Consider the following 25,223-nt stretch of genomic DNA (forward strand, 5'->3'; position numbering starts at 1 on the left):
ATCTGGGGTGACAAAAGCTGTGGCTGATTTGGGATTGTCTCTGTGGAGCTGAGGAAGAGCATAGTGACTTTAGACTTAAAAACCTCTACATTTCCAAAATGCCAAAAAAAAAAAAAATCCAAAATATTCTTATTTTGGCTCTCAGAGAAAAATGATTTTGCTATGCATAGGGCCTCATCATACGAGGGAGAAATGGAAGCAGCAGTTCCCCGTGGTGTTCACAGCGCAGCCAAGGGAAAGGGTGGACACGAGTCACCTCTAATGTTATTTTGTGTTCCCTTCCTTCCCCAGGTCCTTCATCAGATGGCTTTCACATTCTTCACCCCGCTCTTTCTCAGGCATTAGCTGTCCTTCCTCACAGCCCTGTGACTTTGGAGTGTGTGGTTAGTGGGGTCCCGGCCTCACAAGTATATTGGCTGAAGGATGGGCAGGATGCTGTGGCGGGAAGCAACTGGAGAAGGCTGTACTCTCATCTGGCCACAGCTAGCATCGACCCAGCAGATTCGGGGAACTATTCCTGTGTGGTGGGCAACAAGTCCGGAGATGTGAAACACATCACTTACATGGTCAATGTACTGGGTAAGGTCTTTCTTGTTCAAAATGGAGTTTCATTTCAAATCGGGTCATTTTCCTAGCCTAACTGGTGTTTGAAGGATATTTGTGAGCGAAGAGTAAGACATAGAATATTAAGAACTAGCCACATCAGTAGCCAGAACTGGGTTCATTTCTGCAAAGGAATGCTGAATGGAGCTGAATGGACTGTATCACTGGGTGACATAGAATATTTGGCATAATGTATTCTTGGGACCTCATCCTCAGTATATGCAAAGCCAGGAGAGGTTGGTGCATGTGTGGTATGCTCTTGCATGCATGCGTGCGTGCGTGCGTGTGTGTATTCATTGGTGTCAGAGTATATAATGGGTTGACCCATGTAGAAAAGCAGACTCTAATATAGTAGCCGCATGTTTATTCTGCTGGTAAAAGATAAAAGTAGATCTCTCAGTGTTTCTTGACTACCACAGACAGAAGGATGTAAGTAAGAAACACAGAGATCTCAGTGCCAGAGGCAGATTCTCCTTATATGTGATACATGTGCCTGCTTTATTGTCAGAGCATGTTTCTCTGTGTCTTACGTGATAGTTACACTTGCCTGCTTTATTTTCAGAGCACGCATCAATTTCTAAAGGGCTGCATGATCAGAAGGTGTCCCTGGGGGCCACCGTACATTTTACCTGTGATGTTCATGGGAACCCAGCCCCCAACCGCACCTGGTTTCATAACGCACAGCCTATCCACCCCTCCTCCCGGCATCTAACTGAAGGAAACATGCTGAAGATCACTGCCGTTATCATGGAAGATTCTGGGTTATATCAGTGCGTAGCAGACAATGGCATTGGATTTATGCAGTCTACTGGAAGACTTCAAATTGAACAAGGTGTGCTTTTAGGTCATGTAATCACAAGAAATTTTACTTCATAGGTAGGCTTTTTTCAGTAATTAGAAATGAAGTCATGTTTTTGAAAGAAAATAATCCTATGACTGTATGAGAACTGGGTTTGTTTTCCATGGTCCTTTGTAATGACAGACTGGGATTTCCATGATGAAGCCACCTCATTTAATCAAGCTCATAGAAAATGTTGTTTTGGGATAGATAGATGGCTTAATGGTTAGCAGCATTGGCTAAGAGCACCCATATGACAGACAGTTCACAACCACATGCACTCTAGCCTCAGGGCATCCAATGCTTTCTTTGTGCTACGTGGGCACCAGACATACATAGACATACATGCAGACAAAACACCACACACATAACAAAATTTTAATGAAAAACTTGTGTTTAGGCTGTAAGTATAGCCCCAGTGGAATAGCATGTGTGATTGGCTGGGTTCCTGTAGGCCCTAAATAATACACTGTTGCAAAATATGCATCTTAAACACTTTCTACATAGTTTATAAAGGTATAGAGTAAAGTCTACAGTCTGTCTTGCCCTCCCCATCCGGACCGCCATCCAACAGCTAGTCTTTTCTTTAGAACCAACTGGTTTTATCAGTTTCTTGAATAAACTTCTATGCACACATACAAGAATTATACACTACAAGTGTGTGTATGCATATATATGTATTTTTATTGTCTTTTGAAAGTATAAATCATGCTAGAAGTGTTTCCTTTAAAACTTTTGCTTAACTATAGTTTGAATTCTTCTCATATGATACACCAAACCATATTTTTATTCTTTAAGAAAAATGGCTGCTTACAATTTCATTTTATACTTGCAGTCATTTGACTAGCATCTTGTTGATAACTGTTTGAGATATGATGAACTTTCAATTGTTGTCATATGTGTGAGAGTCTCCAAAAGAAACTCCTAGAACTATCCAGAGACTACCCCTCCTGGGGATCCATCCCATTATCAGCCACCAAACCCAGACACTATTGCACATGTCAGCAAGATTTTGCTGAAGGGACCCTGATATAGCGGTCTCTTGTGAGGCTATGCCAGTGCCTGGCAAACACAGAAGTGGATGCTCACAGTTAGCTATTGGATGGAACACAGGGTCCCCAATGGAGGAGCTAGAGAAAGTACCCAAGGAGCTGAAGGGGNNTGCAACCCTGTAGGTGGAACAACAATATGAACTAANCAGTACCCCCTGAGCTCNTGTCTCTAGCTGCATATGTAGCAGAAGATGGCCTANTNGGCCATCATTGGGAAGAGAGGACCCTTGGTCTTGCAAACTATATATGCCCCAGTACAGGGGAATGCCAGGGCCAAGTAATGGGAGTGGGTGGGTAGGGGAGCAGGGGTGAGGGGAGGGTATAGGGGACTTTGGGGATAGCATTTGAAATGTAAATAAAGAAAATATCTAATAAAAAAAAATAGAAAAAGAACTCCTAAAAGTGAACCTGCAGAATAAACCTATGTATACATTAGAAATTTTAATAGATACTATTAACTTTCTCTTCATAATTATCATGAGTTCATACTTTCGTGAGTATTTTGTAAACTGTTTTTTCACACTCTCCCTAAAACATAGTAGGATCAATTTGTGTGTGTGTGTGTGTGTGTGTGTGTGTGTGTACACATGGGCTCGTGGAGTCTACAGGTTGAAGTTAGGTGTCTTGCTGAATTCTTGTATGTTTTGAACCTGAAATTCACTGATTGGGCTAAGCTGGCCGGGATCTGCCTCCTTAGCCCCCTCCCCTGCACTGGGCTTGCAGATACTAAGTACACACACACCCATACCCAGCCTTCATGTGGGTGGTAGGGATCCAAACTTGTCCTTGTGATGACTTTGCCAACTAGGTTGTCTCCCCAACCCACCTTTTTTCAAATTTTTATTATATTTTTATTTCCCCCAATCTTTGAAATCTTATGAGGAAAAAGTACTTTTTAATCTGTACTTTTGTTTTGGATAAAATTAGATATCTTCCCATATGTCTGCAAGACATTTAGACTTACTTCTTTACATATTAACTGTCCTTTTGCCCATTTGAAAATTTAAGTTTGGGGTATTTTCCTTATTGATTTATAATAGGGAACTTATTTGTGGTGCAAGTTTTAAATATTTCAAAGTTCAGAGCATCTGTGTGAGACAACACCTCTTTAATCTTAGTATGACAAATTTAGAAGTTAATAATAAACATTTTAAAGAAAATTATCATGCATTTGGAAACATTAAATTACACTTCAAAATCACAATGAAAGCTTAAAATACTTTAAGCTGAATGGTGATGAAAATGCCACAGATGTCTTAGTTACTGTTACTATTGCTTCAAAGAAACATGGTGAGCAAAAGCAAGTTGGGGAGGAAAAGGTTGATTTCTCTCACAGTTCCATATTAACAGCTCATCAAAGCAGTGAGGGCAGGAACTCAAGGGCTGGAGTCTGGAGGCAGGAGCTGATGCAGAGGCCATGGACGCTGCTGCTTACTGGGTTGCTCCACATGGCTTGCTCAGCCTGCCCTCTTATAGAACCTAGGACCACCAACCCAGGTGGCACTACCCAGACTGGGCTGGACCCACCCCATCAATCACTAAGAAAATGCCTTTCAGCTGGATCTTATGGAAGCACTTTCTCAACTGAGGTTCCCTCCTTTCAGATGACTCTAGCTTGTGTCAAGTTGACATAAAACTAGCCAGAACAATCAATCGTGTCCTGTGGGAAGATGGCCAACATGGAATTTAGGACTGTTATAGCCTTAAGTGCTTACCAAAGAAAACAAGTAAAGTTGAAAATTATTGAGTAAATCAAAGGAACATTAGGTTCGAAGAAGTCAGAAGATAGGAGAAGCAAAGCCAAGAGCAGAGAGCATCTAAGAAAAGAAAGGTAGAGCACAAGATAAAGGCGTAGAAATTGGTTCCTGGTAAAGTCTAATCAAGTGGGCCAATTTCTGGCAAAGTCAAGTAAAAAGGTGGATATAAAGGGGCAGTATTAAGAGAAGGAAATTGTAAGTCTCAATATAGAGATTAAAAGTATTAAAGTAATCGATAGGACAGTATATTACAACTATAAACAGCTGTGGTGTTAGCTCATACCACGGAATACTTGAGGTGATCAGTTTAAAAGGAAGAAAGCTTTATTTAGCTCACAGCTTCTGACATGGTCACTTGGACCTATGGCAGGCAGTATAGAGAAAGCATCGTGGCTGAAGTAAGTCTAGAGGAGACCTGCTTAGGTCATGGCTTGGAAGCAGAGGGACAGAAAGGGGGCAAGTTCCCAGTCTCCCCTCAAAGGACAACCCCCCGGAGACCTAACTCCTTTTTCAACTAGGCCCCATCTTGTTAAAAATGTCGTTATCACTCAAGCAGCCTGGCAGCCTGCTGACCAAGCTTTCAACTCTTAGGATTTTGTGGGGAACTCCAGATTGGGACTATAACATGGGCAAATTCTAAGGGAAAATAAAACTTAGCAAAGCTGACTTAAAGTAAATAAAAAACCTGAGTAGGGTTTTTTTTTTTTTTTTTTTTTTTCTTTCCTACAGCTATGGCAGAAATTGAATTAGGAGTTAAGTTTTTCCCACAAAGAAAACATCAGGCCAGATGGTTTTGTAGAGTAATAGACCTTTCCAGATATTACACAACTCTCCCAGAGAGAAGGGGAAATGGAAAGTCTCTAGTCAGTATAATCTGACGTCCAAAATCACAGAAAGATGGGATCAGAAAATGAACTAAAGGCAGGTCTTATTTTTGTGAACATAGGTATAAGAATCATAAATAGCATATCATCAAGCCAGGAATGTATTAAAAAATACATACCTTGCTGAAGCACATATTTCAGAAGTCTGCCATATAAGTCACCCTATTTACTGTATAAAGGAGAGAAAAAAACATGATTATCTCATTAGAAGTAGGAAAAAATGAGATAAATTATGTTAGTCAGAAAAATAGAAATAGAACTTGATAAAAGGTATCTAGCAAAGACTTAGATGAAACATCTCTTACCATGAAAATGCGTGAGAAAACCCAGCCAGTACAGAAAGACACAAAGAAATTAGAAGGAAGTAATTCAAGCAGTTATTAATTTATAGTCAGTATTGCCATTGTACAATATCCAAAGTGCTTGCCAGCTCTTACTTATATATTTTATTATTAAAATGCTAATATTTAGCAAGAAGCTAGGTAAAGACCTAAATAAGCACAAATAATTTGCCTTTCTGTATACCAGCAACAGACAGAAAATATTATTTAAAAATCTCTTTCCTATTGGCAACAAAGTTACATATGAAGATACATTCTAGGTTATGGATGGCAACATTTGGAATTATATGGTAACCTGGTCTTTTCAGATTTTTTTTGTAGATTTATGCTACTCCAGTTGGAAGCTTATCAGAATACTTTGAAGACCTGGGCTCTATTGGCACCTGCCAATAACACCAGTTCTTGGAAAGTAGAGGCAGGGGAATCAGGAGTCCAGGGTCATCCTTTGCTTTGTAATTATTTTGAGTCCAGCCTGGATTATGTGAGAATCCATGCATCTCCGTGTGGGCATGTGCTTGTGTCGTGTGTGTGTGTGTGTGTGTGTGTGTGTGTGTATACCCATGGGAAAATGATTATAAAGTTTATAAAGGTAAGTAGAGGCCCCAGAATAACTAGAGTATTCTAAAAGCATGGGAACTTGCTGTAAACATAAAGAGCCAGTAATAATTTCAAAAGCATTGTACTGCTGCAGGAACAGATAGACTCTTTGACATGACTGAGTATGACACAAGTCTCTACGTGGAAAGACCTGAATGAACCGGCATTGTGGACTCTGTGGGGGAGGCTAGCTGTCTCAGGTTTTGACTTGAATTAATTGGTCATCAGAGTGAAGTAGAAAGTAAAACTGAACCTCTTAGCTCACGTGGTACATAAGGATAAATTCACAAGGGAAGGTTTTTGAGGGCTATGCTGGAGGGAACCTGTATGATCTGTGAGTCAGTGTTTTAGCAGGTCATGGTTGGCATTTATGAATGGCACATAAACCTGCCAAGCAATGTTCTGCTTCCTCAGTCCTCGGGGACGTATGTGTTCTGGCCAGCGAGAGCTGTTATACCCATTCATGTGGGAAAATGCAGAAACCGTTGAAGATCCAGTGTCCTTGGTTTTATCAGAGATGGTAAATAGGTCTAGAGAGAAAGAAATATTCTGGAAAAAAAAATGTCTTCTGTGTTGATCAATATCTTATTGTGGCCTTACTTAAAAATCCCTCCAGAAAACACCAGGACCAGGAGGGAGGACTTGGTGCCGTTTTGATTTAGAAACAAAATGGTGTTCATGTCCATGGGTAAAAAATTACGTCAAATTGCATTTAAGACAGATTTTTTCTCTCTCTCTCTCAGACTTTCTCTAATGAAATTTCACCAGAGCTGACTGTTTTCTTGAAGGAATGTTATGTAGTCTTATGTTTCTTTGCCTCTTTCATGTGATGTGTGTACTTACCCTTCTGTATTTACAGCAGTCTAGTAGGCACAGTACCCCTATTGGAATCTCAGTAGATTTGTTTATATACACTCCTTACAGGAGGACAGAAAGTCTATGTAGGAAATTTGATGGATCTACAACTATGAAAAATTCTACTTTTTAAAAATTACACAGTGTAATCTGAGTGTAGTAGGGCACCCCTTTAATTCCTGAGTTCAAGGACAGCCTGGTCCACAGAGCAAGTCCCATGATAACCAGGGTCACATAGAAAAAACCCTTTTCCAAACTGCTCCCCTTACACACACAAATTGCACAGAACATCCTGCATGGCTTGGTGGTGGAGCCCTGAGGGAGTGGCGAGGGAATGAAGACAGGGCAGTCACACACAAACACGTTCGGAAAAACTGGCATTGGATGGACTGTGCCCACTCTACTGTAGGACACCTAGCTGACTCCAGGAGGAGGATTTCCAGGGAGCAAACTCAGGCTGTAGTCATCCCAGAGGCCAAAGCTGCTATTGTTTGTTTGTTGCATGCATTGTCAGTATTCACACAGATACCAGAGCAAGGCTTTGCCGTTTCCCTGAGCCCAACTCACCTGGGAACGCTTTACAAATTCCTATGGGTTTCAGGCATTGAGGTCCTTGTCAGTAACTTGTCAGGACTTCACCCTCCCCTTACACATTTACTTGGGGCTTTCACTGCTTCTCAGAATTGGATTTTTTTTCTCCCTGTGTGTATGTGTGTGTGTGTGTATGTACACATATGTGGAGGTCAAAGGAGAACTTGTGGAAGTTAGCTTTCTTGCAATCATGTGTGTTGCAGGGATGGAACCCTGTCATTAGGTTTGAAAGCAAGTGCCTCAGTGGGCTCTGAAACTTTCTGCTTCTAGTTGTCAGTTTTACAGGGTGAAAGTTGAGGAGAGGGCTAATCAGAAAGGGGATACTTGCGGTATCATTTCTGCAGTAGGATGAAGTTACTCTGCAGGGCAGATGCTATTATGTTCCTAGTTTTGATTATGTAAATTATGTTTCTCATAGACAGTGGACAGAAACCTGTTATAGTCACTGCACCAGCAAGCATAGAGGTGATGGACGGAGACTTCGTGACTTTGTCTTGCAATGCCACTGGAGTGCCCGTCCCAGTCATTCATTGGTACGGCCGCCATGGATTGATAACCAGCCATCCATCTCAGGTCCTTAGGTCCAAATCCCGAAAGTCCCACCTGTTCCGGCCTGGGGACCTGGACCTGGAGCCTGTCTACCTCATCATGTCCCAAGCTGGCTCAAGCTCTCTGTCTATTCAGGCAGTGACTCTGGAGCATGCTGGGAAATACACGTGTGAAGCTACAAACAAACATGGCAGCACACAGTCGGAAGCATTCCTCACAGTTGGTGAGTTGTTTTCAGCGTTTTTTCCTCAGTAGAACAGTGCCCTTTTGTAGTAGGAGAAAAGATGATTTGATGGGTTATTTTAGTGGATGTATGTTTTCCCTGCAATGCAGGACCGTGTTTGCGGGTATTTTGCTGTATGGGAACCAGGTGGGCTTTGGTCTCCATTTCGCATTTAATTCTTAGGAATGAGCTCAAAATACAGTCTGTCTGTGTTATTAATGACTTGGGGTTTTGAAGGTACTGAAGAGGTTTTTCACAGAGTTTTTGGAGGAGAACATAAGAAGCAAGATTCAAAGTCTAAAGGGTTAGCATGTATTGAGAAGAGACTTAGGGTCCTATCAGATGCCCATAGATGGCTACCACAGTTATCTTTCTAATGGGATACGTAATGGTATTTATATTCCATTGATTTGACATGATGATGACTTAGCAGTTACATACGATGTTTGAAGTACTCCAATTCTGACCTCATGTCGGGGGCATGTCAAACAGTGTTCCCCAATGTTAAGGCGGTGGATGGTGGAGTGGTTTGTTAAGCTGTTTTAGTTATCAGTTGGTTGTCATTCAGCTGAGTGGATTGTTTGTCTGCTGAGAGGTAGGGTACCCAGTACTGTTTTAGTATGGGGACACTGAGGTTCCTGCCTTAGACACTCCTACAGGGCTTTGAGTGACCTTCTTCTTCCTGGGCCCTCTGATGTCTCCTCTGGTTATACAGCCTGTGGGATCCAGGTCAGTGTGTATCCTGGAGTTCACGTTCTTCTCTCTGGATAGTGGCTCTGGGCTCCAGAGTTCCCAGTCCCCGCTCTCCTGGGTGTTCTTGCCTGTCCTATCCTCCATAGATGTCCTTAAAGCAGAGGAGGAGCCTTGGGTGGTCTTGGCAGAAAAGTACTGGTGCTAGAGTTGGCTGTTAACATTGCTGTTTGTTTGCTCTCGTAAACAAGGAGTCTCCAGCTCTGGATAAAGCTAGAGGCCAGAAGAGAAGTGTGCAGCGTCTAGGGACCTGAGTTCTCCTATGTGAATGTGCTGTTTGATGCCTGTTCGAGGTAGTTCACTGTGTGGACACGAAGTCTGTAGGCTGTGTTGGAATAATGCAGTGTGCCAACCAGAGGCCAGTCGCTGAACTCTGCTTCCTCTGATCTCGCTAATGTCCTGCTCATAGGGTTCATATGCAAGTCCAAGAGACCAGGACAGGAAAGCACTTACAATGGTGTCTGGTAATAGAAGACATTTTATAAATTTAACATATTAGGCTATCTAATTACAGATAAATTATCGTTATTCATTGTGGCAATGTGGTTATTCATTGTGACAGGAAGAGGTAGTTATTGACTTTAATAACTTTAGGTAGTTTCAGGTAGAGACAGTTGAGTATTATTAAATATATATATATATATATATATATATATATATATATATATATATATATATATATATATATAATCTCCAACTGGCCAAATAAAAATGGCACAGTTTAGTATTACAGCTGCTAGCAGCTCTGTAGGAGATGCCTGGGTAGGCCTTAGCAGGCACATGATTATTTTATACAAATGTACAGCAGTACAAAAAGATATAGATGTAGACAGAACTAGTTTTTTTTTTTCTTTCTCATTTTAAATATGAGAAACCCAAAACACTTAAATTTCATTATCTGACTTGCTTAGATTAGATCTTTCACATTCTCTGCTCCAGAATCCTGTCCCTGTAAATGCCACTTTAATGAGCAATAACCCGTTAGCTGCAGCCTACCCACCTGTGATTTTCCTATATTCTAGAAGATTTAAGACCTGGTTAAGTCTATTAAAGCACAAATAGTACACAGTAGTGCACTTCTCTGCATAGAAACCCGAGCCTCATTAAACTCTAGCATTAATTGTCAGTTCCTTTGTTTATTTTGGGGAGGGTAAGCTATATCTGAAAGTGAATGACAACTCCCTCTCCCTTCTTTCCAGGGATCTTGAGCTTTTGAGATTCTGGATGTATTATAGAGTGAGTTGTATCTGCTCCAAACTTTGATGGGGGCTGGGCTAGGTTCCTTGCAGTGTGGTGTGGATGTGAGCAGTCACATGGGGATATGTTGGTCAGGTATAGTTGTATTTCACATTATATTAGTTTGTGCTCAGACTTATTAAGTTCAGTAACATTGTTACTTTTTTTTTCCTAATTCAAAAGCAGTTACCTTTCAGCTGCAGGGGTGGGGGGATAGTTCATGCTTGGAATTGACCGTTGGGAGACTGAGGCAGGAATATTGCTACAAGGTCAAGGCTAGCCCAGACTGTGGAGTAAGAACTTGTCTCAAAGATCCAAACTAAAGCAAATCTTTCCTTAAAATAATAATAAAAAAAGTAAGACGTGAAGCTGGGAGAGAGACGAGTGGGGGCACCAAGAATTGTGTGGGAGGCAGTGATGGACCAATGGGATCAAAACACATGTATAAGTATGTGGAATTTACAAAGAGTAAACATTAAAGATACAGAACTAGAATTCTGCCTGTGTATAGAGTTCTTTTGAAAGCAAACTGAGATGAGATTCTATTCATGAGCACTTGAAAAATCTAGACAGTCCCCAATTGAAGATGATTTCACTTAAAATTTTTCCATTTAAAACAGTGGTATGAAAGTGATACACATGCAGTAGAAACAACTCTTTGAATTTTGGCCTTTTCCTGGGCTAGCAAGAAGAGCTTTGGTACTCTGACACTGGGCAGTAGCAATGAGCTGTTCCTCCCAGTCAACCATTCCAGATGAGGGTGACATAGCTGCTATTTTGTGCTGTTGATAAATGATGTTTTCCAATGGGTTAGGAATATTAAATGTATGGTTTCAACTTAATTTTTTTTTTTTAAGATTTATTTATTTATTATATGTAAGTGCACTGTAGCTGTCTTCAGACACCCCAGAAGAGGGTGCCAGATCTCATTACAGATGGTTGTGAGCCACCATGTGGTTGCTGGGATTTGAACTCAGGACCTTCAGAAGAGCAGTCAATGCTCTTAACCGCTGAGCCATCTCCTCAGCCCCTCAACTTAATATTTTTAATTGATGGTTGAGTTTATTGGGATAAAATGAAGAGTATGCCTGTGGCCCAGATCTTTAAACAGTATCTAGTACAATTTTTAAATTGTGTTATTTCAAAGTGTTGCAAATTGTTACATAGTGTATATTTGTGACACTAGAGATTACTTAGTTTCTCCCATTTTAAAAGTTGAGGCAGGCTGCAGTGCACCTGGAGTAACAGAAAGGGAGTTGTGATGCTCTTTCAGCAGGCAGGCTGCAGAATGGCCTTATTCTTATACTTCTTTATAAACTGAGGCATGTGGTATGGAAACTCTTTTTGTGGCCAGATACCACTTCCCAGTGGTCAGCTGCTGGGAGGATCCAGGAAACTACTAATGAAACAAGAGTCCTTCCCCACTATCAGGCCACAGCTACTCCTCTCCGGTTGGAGCTGGTTTTTCAGCCCTAGCAGGCACAACATCCACCCCGAGTGTCTACTCCTCTCTGACTCACTAGGTAAACATGCTCCTTCCAGGAGCAATATTTTCAAGTTGTCTCAGTGAACTTAATTAGTTTTCTTCTGCACTGCTTCACACTGGCTTCTTGTTTTCTTTGGTGGAGGATGATTCGAGGACATTCTCTCATACGCTAACAGAGACCTGACCTTAACACTGTTAGTCTGGGTCTTGTGGGATTTTTGTTAATGTGTTGTGGTTCTAAAATCACACCCACTTCTTTTTAGCAGAATTCTGACCTCATTGTAGAGGTAACCGTTGTGTGTTGTCTCCCTAGTGTCCCCCATGTCATGCCTTCCCCTTCCTTCTCAAAGGAGTGAATAATGGGGACCTTTTGTTGCAGATATTAATAGCGTCAGAGAGGAGCTGAGCTGTCAGTCCCTAGGCATTATTATGCTGGCAGTCTGTCTGTCTCCACTGAGCTCTCGAACCTTCCCCATTCTTCCCACAGCTGCCTGCTAACATTCTGAGATTTGAAACCCCATCTGGTCTTCTGCAAAGCAGAAGGAAGCACTCCTCCCGACCTGAGAACTAAATGAGATTATTTATATTAAATATCTGGTACAGTTCTTGGTACAAAAATGTGCTCAGAAGTTTTGGATATTTGCTTCCTTTTCTTAAAAGTCAAATACATTATTTTTACCTTCCTCTGTATATCCTAAATGCTGTTGGAAGTAGGTGTTAAGACTTAGCTATCTTTAGACTGGCAATCTTTAAGTGATATTTTAATTCATTGAGAACTTTATACCATTTACTTTGAACATAACTACCCACCCTTCCTCAACTGTTCCCATAATGACCCTCTCTACCTTACCATCGTTTCCCACCCAACTTTGAGATTTTTTTCCCCCCTATCAAGTGCAGTTTGTGTTGCCCAGGTAGTTTTGGGAGTGGGGTTTGTGGTTTGCCTACCAGAGGCCACACCATTAAGGAAAACCAAGTCTTCCTCTCCCATGGCAGTAGCTCCTTGGCTAGCGGTAGGATTTTGTTTTACTTTCTCTATGCTGGGATTTCATCTGGTCACTTTACACCTACAGTAAAAAAAAAGCAGAGAGAGAGAGAGAGAGAGAGAGAGAGAGAGAGAGAGAGAGAGAGAGAGAGAGACGGTGCTCAGCCAGCTTTCTCCTTTTCTTTTTTCAGCCAGGATCCAGGTCCCCACTGTAATCAATGCAGCCTAGAGAGTGCCTCACGAACGTGCCCAGAGGCATGCTGCTGTGGAGAGTAGGAATTCCTGTCTAGGTTATACGGGAAGTACGATCCCATCCTGAGTGGGATACCTGCTGATGAGTACTGACCGCCGGAAAGATTAGTGACACATCCCCTTTGCTGTTTTGTTCCGTTCTATTCTGTTACGTTGGCTACATGCAGCTGGGCTGTTCTTTCTTGTGCTCGTTTGCTTGGAGTTAGTAATTTGTAACTTGGCTATAGTCAATGGATGCAGCCAAAGTGGCTTTATTCTTCTGTGGACTTTTGTGGAAATGCTACCTCATTGCCATCTCAGTCTGGGCAATCTCTACATACGGCCAGCTGGCACATGCCTGTGTGGTGACAAAGCCCAAGACAAAGCTTAAGCCGATGAACCAGGACTTCCTGAGGCTTAAGGCTGAGATGAGGGGCTGGAGGGACTGTGTGAGTGGGAATTCTGGGAAGGAACTTTGGAAACTAGCTTCCCAGAGGGTGTGAGAGCAATGCTGACCATGAAAACCCAAACTAAACCAAACCAAACAAAAAACAAAAAAATCACCACATTTATTTATTGTGCATGTGGGGAGGAGCGGACATGTGGAGGTCAGAGGGCAACTCGAAGGAGTTGGTTCTAGCCTGCTCTGTGGGTTCTAGAGATGGGACCCAGGTTGTCATGCATGGTAGCAGGCGCCAGTCTCTTTGTTCACAGTGATGTTCCATTCCACTCACTGTCCATTGTGTTAGACTCGCCAAGTCTTTTTACATTGAGTTAGTAAATTGTTACTGCAAAACTTCAGCATTGATGCAGAGCTGGGTAAAAATAAAAGTCTGTTCAGCATCATGCATGCTACTGGTTCCCCAAACAACCCCTTTGCTTTCCATTGAGCAGAGAGATTGACAGTGGACATCAGAGGTCACTCTGAGCAAATCAGTGAAACGTTACTCGTTTTAAGTTCTCAGATTCGCCTTTGCTCCTAATGTCAGTATGGTGCTGATACTAACTGGGTAGAAGATGCTGGAAAAGTAAACCTCTTTAAGCAGTCTCCCCTTATTCCTCTCCCTCTCTATGCAGTTCCTTTCGAGACAAACACAAAGGCAGAGTCGGTCACACCTTCCGAAGCGTCTCAGAATGATGAACGAGACCCACGAGACGGTTCAGAGTCCAGCCTGCTGAACTTGTTTCCAGTGAAGGTACATTCCAGTGGAGTGGACTTGCCAGCAGAGAAAAATGCCTCGGTCCCCGATGCTCCTAGCATACTGAGCCCCCCACAGACCCACATGCCAGACACGTACAACCTGGTGTGGCGGGCAGGGAGGGATGGCGGGATGCCCATCAACGCCTATTTCGTGAAGTACCGAAAGGTAATCAGCTTTCTGTTCTCATTCCTTAACCCTGGGTACGCGTGAGACATTTGCTCATTATGTTTTCTGTTTGTGGTAGAGTAGTAAGTGAGAGTGTTCCAGAGTAAGTTTGTCAGAGTTATCCTCACTAGTCATTCTGGATTACCAGATCTTAGGATGTCAGGATATCTGTAAGGATGGAGTATAAATAATTTTTTCCCAAGTCAAAGTCTAGTCCAAAGTAACCATAACATTTTTCCTTCCTCCCTCCCTCTTCCTCTCTCTCCCTTCTTCCCTCCTTCCCACCCTGTGCTGGAACTCAAGGTTTCAAGCTAGGTTAGTGATTGTGCCTGAGCTCTGTCTCTGGCCTCCATCACTTACCATTTTCTATCAAACCTCTTGTTTTAACCTACTGGGCATCAAACTCTGTAAGCTACTTTGAAAACTGTAATTCTGCTGTTTGCTAAGGTTGTAGAATACTCATCAAATAATTCCTGTTGGGGCAAGGTCCTCTGACATCATCTGTGACTGTTGCGTTGTAGGCTGGCCTCTTACTAGTACCAGAATCTTAAATGGTTTGGTTATTTATTTGGTCATGCTTGGGCCTCTGTGTATTGATTCTTTGGGTGATATATGTTTCCTCTGCAGGCTTATACTAAAGCAAAATTTAAAAGCTCCTCTTACAATCTTAATGAGATTAATGTATTTCACAAGATGAAGGGTGTTGTACCTCTTGCTCACGATAACAGATCACGTCTGCAAGCCCCTCTAGAATTAGATACATGCTACTTTCTGTGTAATTGGGAAGACATGTTTTCTGCCCTCCGTCTCTCATGATTCTGGTTTCTCTTGAGCAGCTGGACGATGGTAGTGGAACAGCGGGCAGCTGGCACACAGTTCGTGTCCCAGGGAGTGAAAATGAGCTGCATCTAACTGAGCTGGAACCATCAAGTCTCTATGAAGTTTTGATGGTGGCTAGAAGCGCTGTTGGTGAAGGACAGCCTGCCATGCTTACCTTCCGGACCAGCAAAGGTGAGTGTCATCTTCCGTCAGAGTGAACTGGCTACTTAATGCCAATTTACTTGTAAGAATTTGTAAGGATTCCTATTGGATAGTAGAACTCCTAAGCTATATATCTATGATCTATGCATACTCTAGTACCTTATGGGGGGGCTACATTTAGGTAGCTTTATTATTGATTCCAGGGTAATATTCCATACATATTTTTGGAAGTGCAGGATGAGTAGCATTCAGATGGCTGAGGCAGGGGAATGAGAGACAGTCAGGTTGAGATGCAACAGTGGAGCATACACTCTGATTAAATGTCAAGTAACAACTGTAGACAAAATTCAGTTTGGTCCTGGGATTTTTCAACACTGATGGTGCACTGAGCAGTGTAGACAATAGAAAAAGCTGATCCTCATGGAGCTCATGGTCCAGGTGGGAGGAGCCTAAGTTCTAAGTATGTTAGGGGGCGGTGTCAACAAAGAAATAACTTCAGGGGTGGAGTTACTGTAAGTAGGTGACCAGGGATATGTTCAGTATCGGTCAGCAGCAAGATGCTTAAAGAAGGGGAAGTCGAAGGTCTCTACACATCACGGGGGAGAGGGGGTCGTTCCTGGCAGACCGCTTGGAGTCCACCAAGGCATGAAGAATGATGTGCTAGGTGTGCATACCAGGAACACCAAAGGGCCGCTGCGATGGAGCAAATTGGGAAGACTTCTGTGTGTGTGTGTGTGTGTGTGTGTGTGTGTGTGTGTGTGTGAGAGAGAGAGAGAGAGAGAGAGAGAGAGAGAGAGAGAGAGAGAGAGACAGTGTGCCTCGGTGACACGACATTCTGTGGAACTTGCCATGTCTTTGATGGTGATGTCTCGTGAGCTATGAAGAGATGGAACATTTGGGCTGGAGTCGTGGAATCAGGAGTAGTGGAAGAGGGTAGGGTAGGGAAAAACAGAATACCATGAGTAGTTCCTTGACAGAAGTGTTCCTGGTGAGCAGCAGGAGAGGGGAGTCCGGGTAGACGAGGCTATGCTGAGGGGCTCACATAAAGGAAAGTGCTTCAGGGGCGGAGAGGGGAACCCTGAAAAAGCTAGTGCTAGAAAAGAAAAGGCCTCTGGAGACTGACATGGGTGCATTTGGTGACTTTGGGAAATGTCCGTCACTACTCACTATCCATCAGAAATGAGTACTTCCCATTTTAAATGAATTGTCAGTCAAGTTTTCACTACTAGGTCTTACTTATTCATACTCTGACCTTTAACCACTGAATAGCTGTTTCAGTTTAAAAACTAGAAAACAACAAAGAACCAGTTTCGTTTTTGCTTGTTAAATTAGTGTGTTATCTTCTGTAGAACAGCTTTAACAGAAACAACTTCTTCTTCTTTTTTTTTTAGACTTATTTATTTTATGTATATGAGTACTCTGTAGTTGTCTTCAGACACACTAGAAGAGGGCATCAGATCACATTATAGATGGTTGTGAGCCACCATGTGGTTGCTGGGAATTGAACTCAGGACCTTTGGAAGAGGAGTCAGTGCTCTTAACCACTGAGCCATCTTACCTGCCCTAACAGAAACTTCTTAATTATAATTATTATTTTGAAATAAATATGTGCAACAAAAGGAAAATGGGCTAATCAGAGCCTCTGCCCAGGTCCTCATTCAGGCTTCCTGCTCTGGTTGTTTTAGTAGTCAAGGTTCTCTAGAGGAAGAGAACCAGTGCAGGCACATAGACATGGCCAGACACACAGACACAGACACGGACACAGACACACACAGACACAGACACAGACACAGACACACATGGACACGGACACGGACACGGACATAGACATGGCCATAGACACACAGACACAGACATAGACAGACACAGACACAGACATAGACACACACAGACACAGACACAGACATAGACACACACAGACACAGACATAGACAGACACAGACATAGACACACACAGACACAGACATAGACATGGCCATAGACACACAGACACAGACACACACAGACACAGACATAGACATGGCCANACAGACACAGACATAGACACACACAGACACAGACATAGACATGGCCATAGACACACAGACACAGACACACACAGACACAGACATAGACATGGCCATAGACAGACACAGACACAGACATAGACACACACAGACACACACAGACATAGACAGACACAGACATAGACACACACAGACATAGACACACACAGACACAGACACACACAGACACAGACATAGACAGACACAGACACAGACAGACACAGACACACACAGACACAGACATAGACAGACACAAACACACACAGACACAGACACAGACACACACAGACACAGACACAGACAGACACAGACACAGACACAGACACAGACATAGACAGAGACAAGGAAATAGAGACAGAGACAGACATAGACAGACATAGACAGAGATAAGGCCATAGAGACAGAGACAGACATAGACAGACATGGACATAGTAGACGGACATAGACAAGGACATAGAGACAGAGACAGACATAGACAGAGATAAGGACATAAAGACAGAGACATAGACAGACATGGACATGGACATAGACAAGGACATAGACAACCTGGAAGATTTCTGGAGAGCTGCTGGTCCTCAGTCAGTGGCAGACACTGGCAACACTGGAATGAACAGCAGTCGCGGGATGAATCCACTCAGCAGCAACAGGGAAGCTGACTGAACAAACCTGCACTGCCAGCAGCCTCAGGGTGGGCCTTCCACCTTTTCACAGGATGCTCCATTCTCAGCTGATTCTAACTTGTGGCAAGCTTACATCAAATCCAACCATCACGTGTGCCAATTAAAGTGGTACCACAAAGACACATTTAAGAGTTCTCTTAACAGTACTAGAGAAAGACGAAGCGTTGGTCCTAGTTCCTGACACCAGCTTAGTATAAGGGAGATGCTGTATTTAGATACAGACACATGTATCTTCATGGCTACTTATGTTTCATAGTAATTTTTGTTTTTATTTTGCACATATAAGCTTATTGCTTCTTTTAAAATACTTTACAGAAAAAATGGCATCATCAAAAAACACCCAGGCCTCCTTTCCACCTGTGGGCATCCCTAAGCGGCCTGTTACTGCAGAGGCTTCCAACAGCAATTTTGGAGTTGTGCTTACGGATTCCTCTAGGCATAGTGGAGGTAATAATCTTCATCTTGTTTGTTTATAAATGTCACTGTCCTGTTTCACTTGGGGGATAGGGACATTAGTTATGAAGGTTGTATTCTATCCTGCATAGCTGTTTATTATGTGTGTGTATATGTGGTGTATATGCATGCGAGTATTTGGGTACATGTAAGTGTGTATGTTGGTGTGTCTGTATGTGTGTGTCTGTTTGTGTGTATATTTGGTTGTGTATGTGTGTGTCTCTGTGTATGTCTAGGTGTGTGTAATGTTGGGGATTAAACCCAGGGCCATGTGTGTGCTAGGTAAGTGCTGTACCGCTAAGCTACATGTCCTGCCTTCAAGCCACTTTTTGTAATTATGCTAACACGGGACATGTCGAGAACATTTAACATTTGCTACTATGATCTACAAGTTTCCATGCTTCCCTCCTGTTATTATAGTTTACCATGAACTAATATCAAACAAAACAGATCCTAGTACTCTGAGCTTCCTGCTTCAGTGTCGTGAACCTTCCTTACCTGAGGAGCCTGTCTTCAGAGCTGCTTGTCAGTTTCTTAAACACACTGCTATGTGAATACCAGTACTATGAGAGTAAAGTCCGCCCCTCAAAGGCGAATACTCTACTGTTTACTTAACCCAACATGTGGGAGTCACTAGCTGCCAGCACAGCAGGAATGAAGTAATCCTTGATCTCAAGGATTTACAGTATAGTGGGTGATACAGACATCTGAACACACACCAGTGAGCTGACTGCTAAGCCCATAGCAACACAGTGGATCATAGGCACAGGCACACCATGACAGCCAGCTTGTCCATTCTGCCCATGCTTACACTCCCAGTATTCTGGAGTTGATGGAGAGATGCCCAACTCACACCCCCCCCCCCAGGTACAAGGAGGGTGTATAATGGTTTTACACAACTGCTTGGCGCTTGAGTTAAGCCTCAGAAGACAAGAATGATACCTCATGTAGCAGATGGACAGATGGTGCCAGGCACTCAGGGTAGAGATTAGATCTGGTTTGCTGTGGCTCATTGCTGGTGGGGATGATGACAGTATAAGGCGCAGGCAGGTGTCCATGTCTTCTGTGATACTTCTGTGAGGACACTTATTGCCTAACAGCCCAAGGACACACATGGTGAATGAAGGGGAAAGGCTCTTACAGACTGTCCTCTGACCTCCATACGAGTGCACCTCCACATGTGTGCTGTGTGACATGTCTCTACTTATGTCACAACAAACAAATAAATAAAGTAAGTAAGTAAGTAAGTAAGTAAGACTTTTTAAAAATGTAATCTTTTCCTGAAAGCTGTGTAGAGCCCTAGTACTAACCCAGCAAGGGAGATACCCCAGGTCATGGTTTTCCCAGGGCAAGGTTCCTTGATTACACTTGGGATCTGTTGACCCCTATGATTTCCCCAAATGCTGGAAACTTGACTGTACAATTTGTACTAGTGGGGGATTGCATTCACGTTACCCCCTCCAAACAAACAAACAAAAAACTCTAAAAGAGTTTCTTTCTTTAAGAGTTTTCTTCTCTTAGGAAGAAATGCAAAAGATATACCTAGAAAATGTGAAGATGACTTCAGTGTATGGAGGAGGAGGGAGGGGACAGCCGAGGTTAGGGTAATAGGATCTGCGTTGAATGAGAGGAAAGAAGCTTGGGTGCGAGCAGCAAGGAAGCATTTACAAGAGGCATGGATGGTAAAAGATTGTAAGTGAAGATTATGGATGTGGGTGAAGATTATGAGTTTGGAATTCTCTGGGCTGAAATATACGTATAAAATTATTTGCTTGCTGGTATAACATCCTCACGAGGAGGAGATCATGTCTGCTTTCCAGATAAGCAGACAGGCTCCCAGGTTTCAGTGTGTAGACAGTGGCCGAGCTGCTGGTGGAGCTCACGTTATTTTTCGGTGCAGCTGCTATTGTTGCAGAGACGTTATGTGTTGGTCTCTGTAGACATGTTTTTCTTCCTGTTTGACCTGTGGCATTTGGTGAGTGTGCGCCTTGCAGTCACCCTGAGAAAGTCCTTTGATTTCCTGTAAAGATCTGCATTAACTTTTCTGCCTGTTCTGTTTCCATTGCTTTCTAGTGGAAAACAATATAGTAAGTATCATCTACTGTTGCCTGCTAATGCTTTCTACTGTTTATCCCTTAAGCCATTTGTCTGGTAAAACCCCCTGGTTTTCTGTGTACAAGAACCATGTTCAGTGTGATTTCCTTCTTCTGCCTTAGAGGGGAGGATTAAAGAGATGCTGAGATGAAGCAATCCATCCTTGGGGAACATGGATAAAAATAGGCCTCTTTCCTTAGAGTCTTCACCAATACTGTGGCACTGTGGCCCAGGCTGCCTTTCCATGTCCGTTTCAAAGCTCCACTGGCTGCATACCAATAGACCTACTACCGACCTGCTGAGAACCAGATTCCACAGGATTCCCAGGCAGCTGATGGGGAGGCAGGGTGGCAGTTTACTGGGGCGTGTGTAACTATTGTGTAGGCCATCCTTGTGAGACTCAGGAAGGAAACCAGTAACAACCACTAGACTGCTGGTTCAGGAGGGAAGTTAGGCCCCTGATTTAAATGCAGATGACCTCACTCCCAATGGTTCCACCTGCCACAGGGTCTAGTCCTAACCTGTCATGTAGGACAGCACCATGCTTGGCAGTGCTCCCTGCAAGCTCTTGGACATGACCCTCTGACTTACTTTTCTCTGTGTCATCATCTTTCTGTGGCACTGTTTCTGTCTTCCTCACATCTTCTCCCTCCCTTGTTATCTTATTAGTATTGATTTTGACATACTGTATCCATGCATGCACTGACAGACTTGGTTTCAAGTCAGCAATTCCTGAGACCTTGGGGCGCCTGTTAAAGGAATGTAATAGTAACAGTGTAATAATCAGTAGGTTGTTGGCTTGGTTTATGTAATTTGGAAAACGTTTCTAATAAGAAAACATTTGAGAATTGTTTATATGCCATAGCCAAAATCAAATAATTACTTGTACACTGCTTTAGCCATAAATCTAAAATAGAAAAGCATAAGCCATCACATTCACTAACTTTCCTTCTTTGTGAGCTAATTATATCTGTAATCATTTGACTTTTTCTTTCCTCCTTCCAGTTTCTTGTGTTTCCTTTCTTGTACATTTTATTTCCCATTAGCTTTTCAGAGGACAGGGAGACAGGCTGTAATATTATTAGTGATGACAAAAGACTGATGAGGGGCCTTTTAACACCAGGTCTGGGGATTACCCCTCAGAGCATTCTAGGTTATTTCTGTGTGTGACATCGTGGTGACAGAAAAATGAGTGTTCCAATTTTCAGTCCCAGAGGCACCAGATCGACCTACTATCTCTATGGCATCGGAGACCTCAGTCTATGTCACCTGGATTCCCCGAGCAAATGGTGGCTCTCCCATCACCGCCTTCAAGGTGGAATATAAACGGATGAGAACTAGTGATTGGCTGGTAGCGGCTGAAGACATTCCTCCTTCCAAACTCTCTGTGGAAGTTCGTAGTTTAGAGCCAGGTAATAATGCTTTGTTGTTGTTGTTCTTGTTGTTATTTGTTATGATAACAATTTCTTATTTTGAAGATAAAATATGAAGAGAGTAAGTTTTATCAACTTTACACATTCATGCACACTTTTTATATTTTGTTATATTTCTTTCCAGCCTTTTTTCCCTCAGTGTCTTTATATACCCTGGCATCTTGTCATAAATAAAATTTTATATCCCTCATCTTATGTCTAACTTTGTAAGTGTATCATACTTTGCTTAACTATTTTTGTTGGTGTTATTTCACTGGTGGAAATCGAAGCCAAGGCCTGTCCATGCTAAGCATGCGCTCTACCACTGACCTACATTTCCACCCCTTAACCAGTCTTCATTTCTAGATTTTAAATTGCTTCTCCAATCCCAGTTTCTAAGTCTATTAAAAATATTATTTGTGGGCTGGTGAGATGGCTCAGCAGGTAAGAGCACCCGACTGTTCTTCCAAATGTCCTGAGTTCAAATCCCAGCAACCACATGGTGGCTCACAACCATCTGTAACAAGATCTGGCGCCCTCTTTTGGAGTGTCTGAAGACAGCTACAGTGTACTTACATATAATAAATAAATAAATCTTTAAAAAAATATATTATTTGTAAGAGAGGAAAACATATAAGTAAACTTACACTTTTTGTTTGGGCTCATGGCCATTTTTGCTTTTCTAATCTTGAATATGCACAAGTGTTATAGATGTCTGTGTCTAACTTAGCTGGGAGAAGGAAGGCAGCAGTTTTAGATATGGGTGGAACCAAATAACATTTTCTGAACTGAAAGGTTTCCAGCAATTGTATTTGGGTGATAAGGAAACTTGGTTTAAGATTTTACTTTATTCTTTAGATGCATCATAGCCTTGTTACAATTTTTTTAAGTTACATGTGTTTTGGTTTTGCCCCCCCCCCCCAAGGTTCAATATACAAATTTAGGGTCATTGCTATCAACCATTACGGTGAGAGTTTTCGGAGCTCAGCATCCCGTCCTTACCAGGTGGCCGGCTTCCCAAATCGTTTTTCCAATCGCCCAATAACTGGACCTCACATCGCATACACGGAGGCTGTTAGCGACACTCAGATCATGCTGAAATGGACGGTATGTGAGCGAACATCTTCTTGGTGAGATTTCATGTCAGCAGTGTAGTGTTCTTATGGTGTGATGCTTGGAGCTGTTGTACATTTATTGCAGAGAAATGGACAAGCACTGAGGTTTGTCTGCAGCACATATTCTAAGAGACAGGGTTAAAATGGCATCACTGTTTCTTCTGCTCTCGTCTAAGTGGTGTTAACTTAAGTAACATTTTATGCTTTATTCTCTTTGAACCAGCGTACATTTATTTTTGAAGCTAATGAAGTGTATACCATTTTATTTTTATTTAGTTTTGTAGTAAGCTCATTGCTCATATACCTTTGAATATCTCTGAATCAGGTTTAAAAAAATGGTCACTACATATACTGCAAAACAAAGCAAGAAAAACAGTGTCATACAGGTAGAAAAATTAGGACATTACTTTTATTTTTGCCTCTGACAAGTCTTTGCTTCTGTTTTCTAGTATATTCCATCAAGTAACAATAACACTCCCATTCAAGGATTCTATATCTATTACCGGCCAACAGACAGTGACAATGACAGCGATTACAAGAGAGACGTTGTGGAAGGTGAGTCTCTTGGTAAGATGAGGAGGGGCTAGACATCACAAACCCATCTTCACAGGCTAAGACTGAGTTAGAAAAACCAAAAAAAAAAAAAAAAGACTGAGTTAGAAATGAGCTGGTATATGCTGTTAGGTTTGTCCCCATGTAACCCAAATTTCCCAGTCTCCTCTCTCCCACAACAGTGCCCTGATTTTGTTGCAGAAATAGTTATAATAAAAGTATGGGAGAAGATAATTTGTCAGTAGTTCATCTGAAAAAGATTTTGACTTTGTTTTTTTACTTTTTTAATGACCAGTGATCTGAATGTATAAATCCATTACAACTTTTTACTAAATTTAAAAAAAAAAAAGTCTTGCTCAGTTTGTAGACTGCTATACTAGGATGATCACATATTAAGCATGCTACCCGCCTTTAGAAATGTTGAGTAGTTGGAGTGTTTTGTAGAGGAGACAAGCAGCAGCCCAGGTATGAAGGGTGTCAACACTGCTCCTTGGCTGCATTTACAGTACAGTCTCGAATGTTGCCGGTAGCCTCTGTGACCTACTGGCCCACATCTCTGCCCGCAGACATGCCTTTTCACAGGGGATGTGGACCCCAGCCTCAGGTCCTCCATGCAGGGTAGTTCCTGCTGCCCACCTTTCCCCTTTCCTAATGCTTTGCGTGGGTATTCTCACGCTCCTCTGTTGGAACTTTGTGTGCCTGTTCTCAGACCAGATCTTCCCCGAAGTTCTAACCCAAGTTAAACCCTTTGTGCTTATTATTTCACAGTATTTAATCAAAGTCTAGCTATATGAGTACAAGTATTTGAAATTTCATATTTCTCTTACTAAATGTGAACTTACTTTAGACGTGGGATCTTTGTTCCCTCTGCTGGATGCCCAGCCCCATCAGTGGTGAGGCATTCAGTATTGGATGAATTGACAGAAGTGTGAATGGAGGCCAGTAAAGCAATAGAGTGTCTGAGGATGGGTTGGAAATAGAAAGCAACATGAGAGCTGGGTTCAAACTGGCAGACTTCTGTGTGGGAGGGGAGCTGCTTCAGTCCAGACAGATGGTTATGAGGAAGTGATGGTTATAAGGAGGAGAATTTTCTTATATAAAAGTCTAGGTTTTCTCACAGGGTAATAGGTTCCTCGGGTCTGGAAGCCTCGAATATAAGCCAGATGCTCCATTCTTGGTACTATTTTAGATTGGGATTCTTGGTATTGGAGGAAAACTTCTTCCAAGCTCTGTTGTTAGTCCAGAAGTCTGACCTTTTGAGATAGTAAATGTCTTGGTTGGATAATCATGTGCTTTGTATGTGCCAGACCCTGAGTTCTATCCTGTACATACATACATCCCTGTGTATACATATTTATACATGTGTATAAATACATATTGTAGCAAATCTTGTCAGAAAATTGCTCTAGGCCTAGGATTTACCATATGACTTCCCGCTATTAAATAGTTTTTAAAAATCAATTTAATTATGCTATCTCATATCAAATATTACAGCATTTTGGGGGATTTTATTTTTTTATATATTTGAGTATTTGACCACAAGTGT

The 25,223-nt window shown here is 42.2% G+C and overlaps 1 protein-coding gene and 1 non-coding gene across 3 annotated transcripts in view; both read left to right on the forward strand.

Moving 5' to 3' along the window:
• Positions 1–25,223, forward strand: part of Cdon (cell adhesion associated, oncogene regulated) — an 88,791-nt gene that overhangs the window by 34,971 nt on the left and 28,597 nt on the right. For both annotated transcript variants that reach the window (XM_029543243.1, XM_029543242.1), the window contains exons 6-14: positions 292–579; positions 1,166–1,435; positions 7,937–8,290; positions 14,056–14,345; positions 15,182–15,356; positions 18,367–18,498; positions 21,807–22,010; positions 22,936–23,117; positions 23,575–23,680. In XM_029543243.1, the coding sequence (XP_029399103.1) occupies positions 292–579; positions 1,166–1,435; positions 7,937–8,290; positions 14,056–14,345; positions 15,182–15,356; positions 18,367–18,498; positions 21,807–22,010; positions 22,936–23,117; positions 23,575–23,680 (2,001 nt within the window). The remainder of the gene's footprint in view (positions 1–291; positions 580–1,165; positions 1,436–7,936; positions 8,291–14,055; positions 14,346–15,181; positions 15,357–18,366; positions 18,499–21,806; positions 22,011–22,935; positions 23,118–23,574; positions 23,681–25,223) is intronic.
• On the forward strand, positions 19,807–19,965 carry LOC115064884. Its single transcript, XR_003844708.1, has one exon. It is a non-coding gene; the product is annotated as a U1 spliceosomal RNA (small nuclear RNA).

This window comes from Mus pahari, chromosome 10 (assembly GCF_900095145.1).
Source record: "Mus pahari chromosome 10, PAHARI_EIJ_v1.1, whole genome shotgun sequence".
Taxonomy (NCBI): domain Eukaryota; kingdom Metazoa; phylum Chordata; class Mammalia; order Rodentia; family Muridae; genus Mus; species Mus pahari.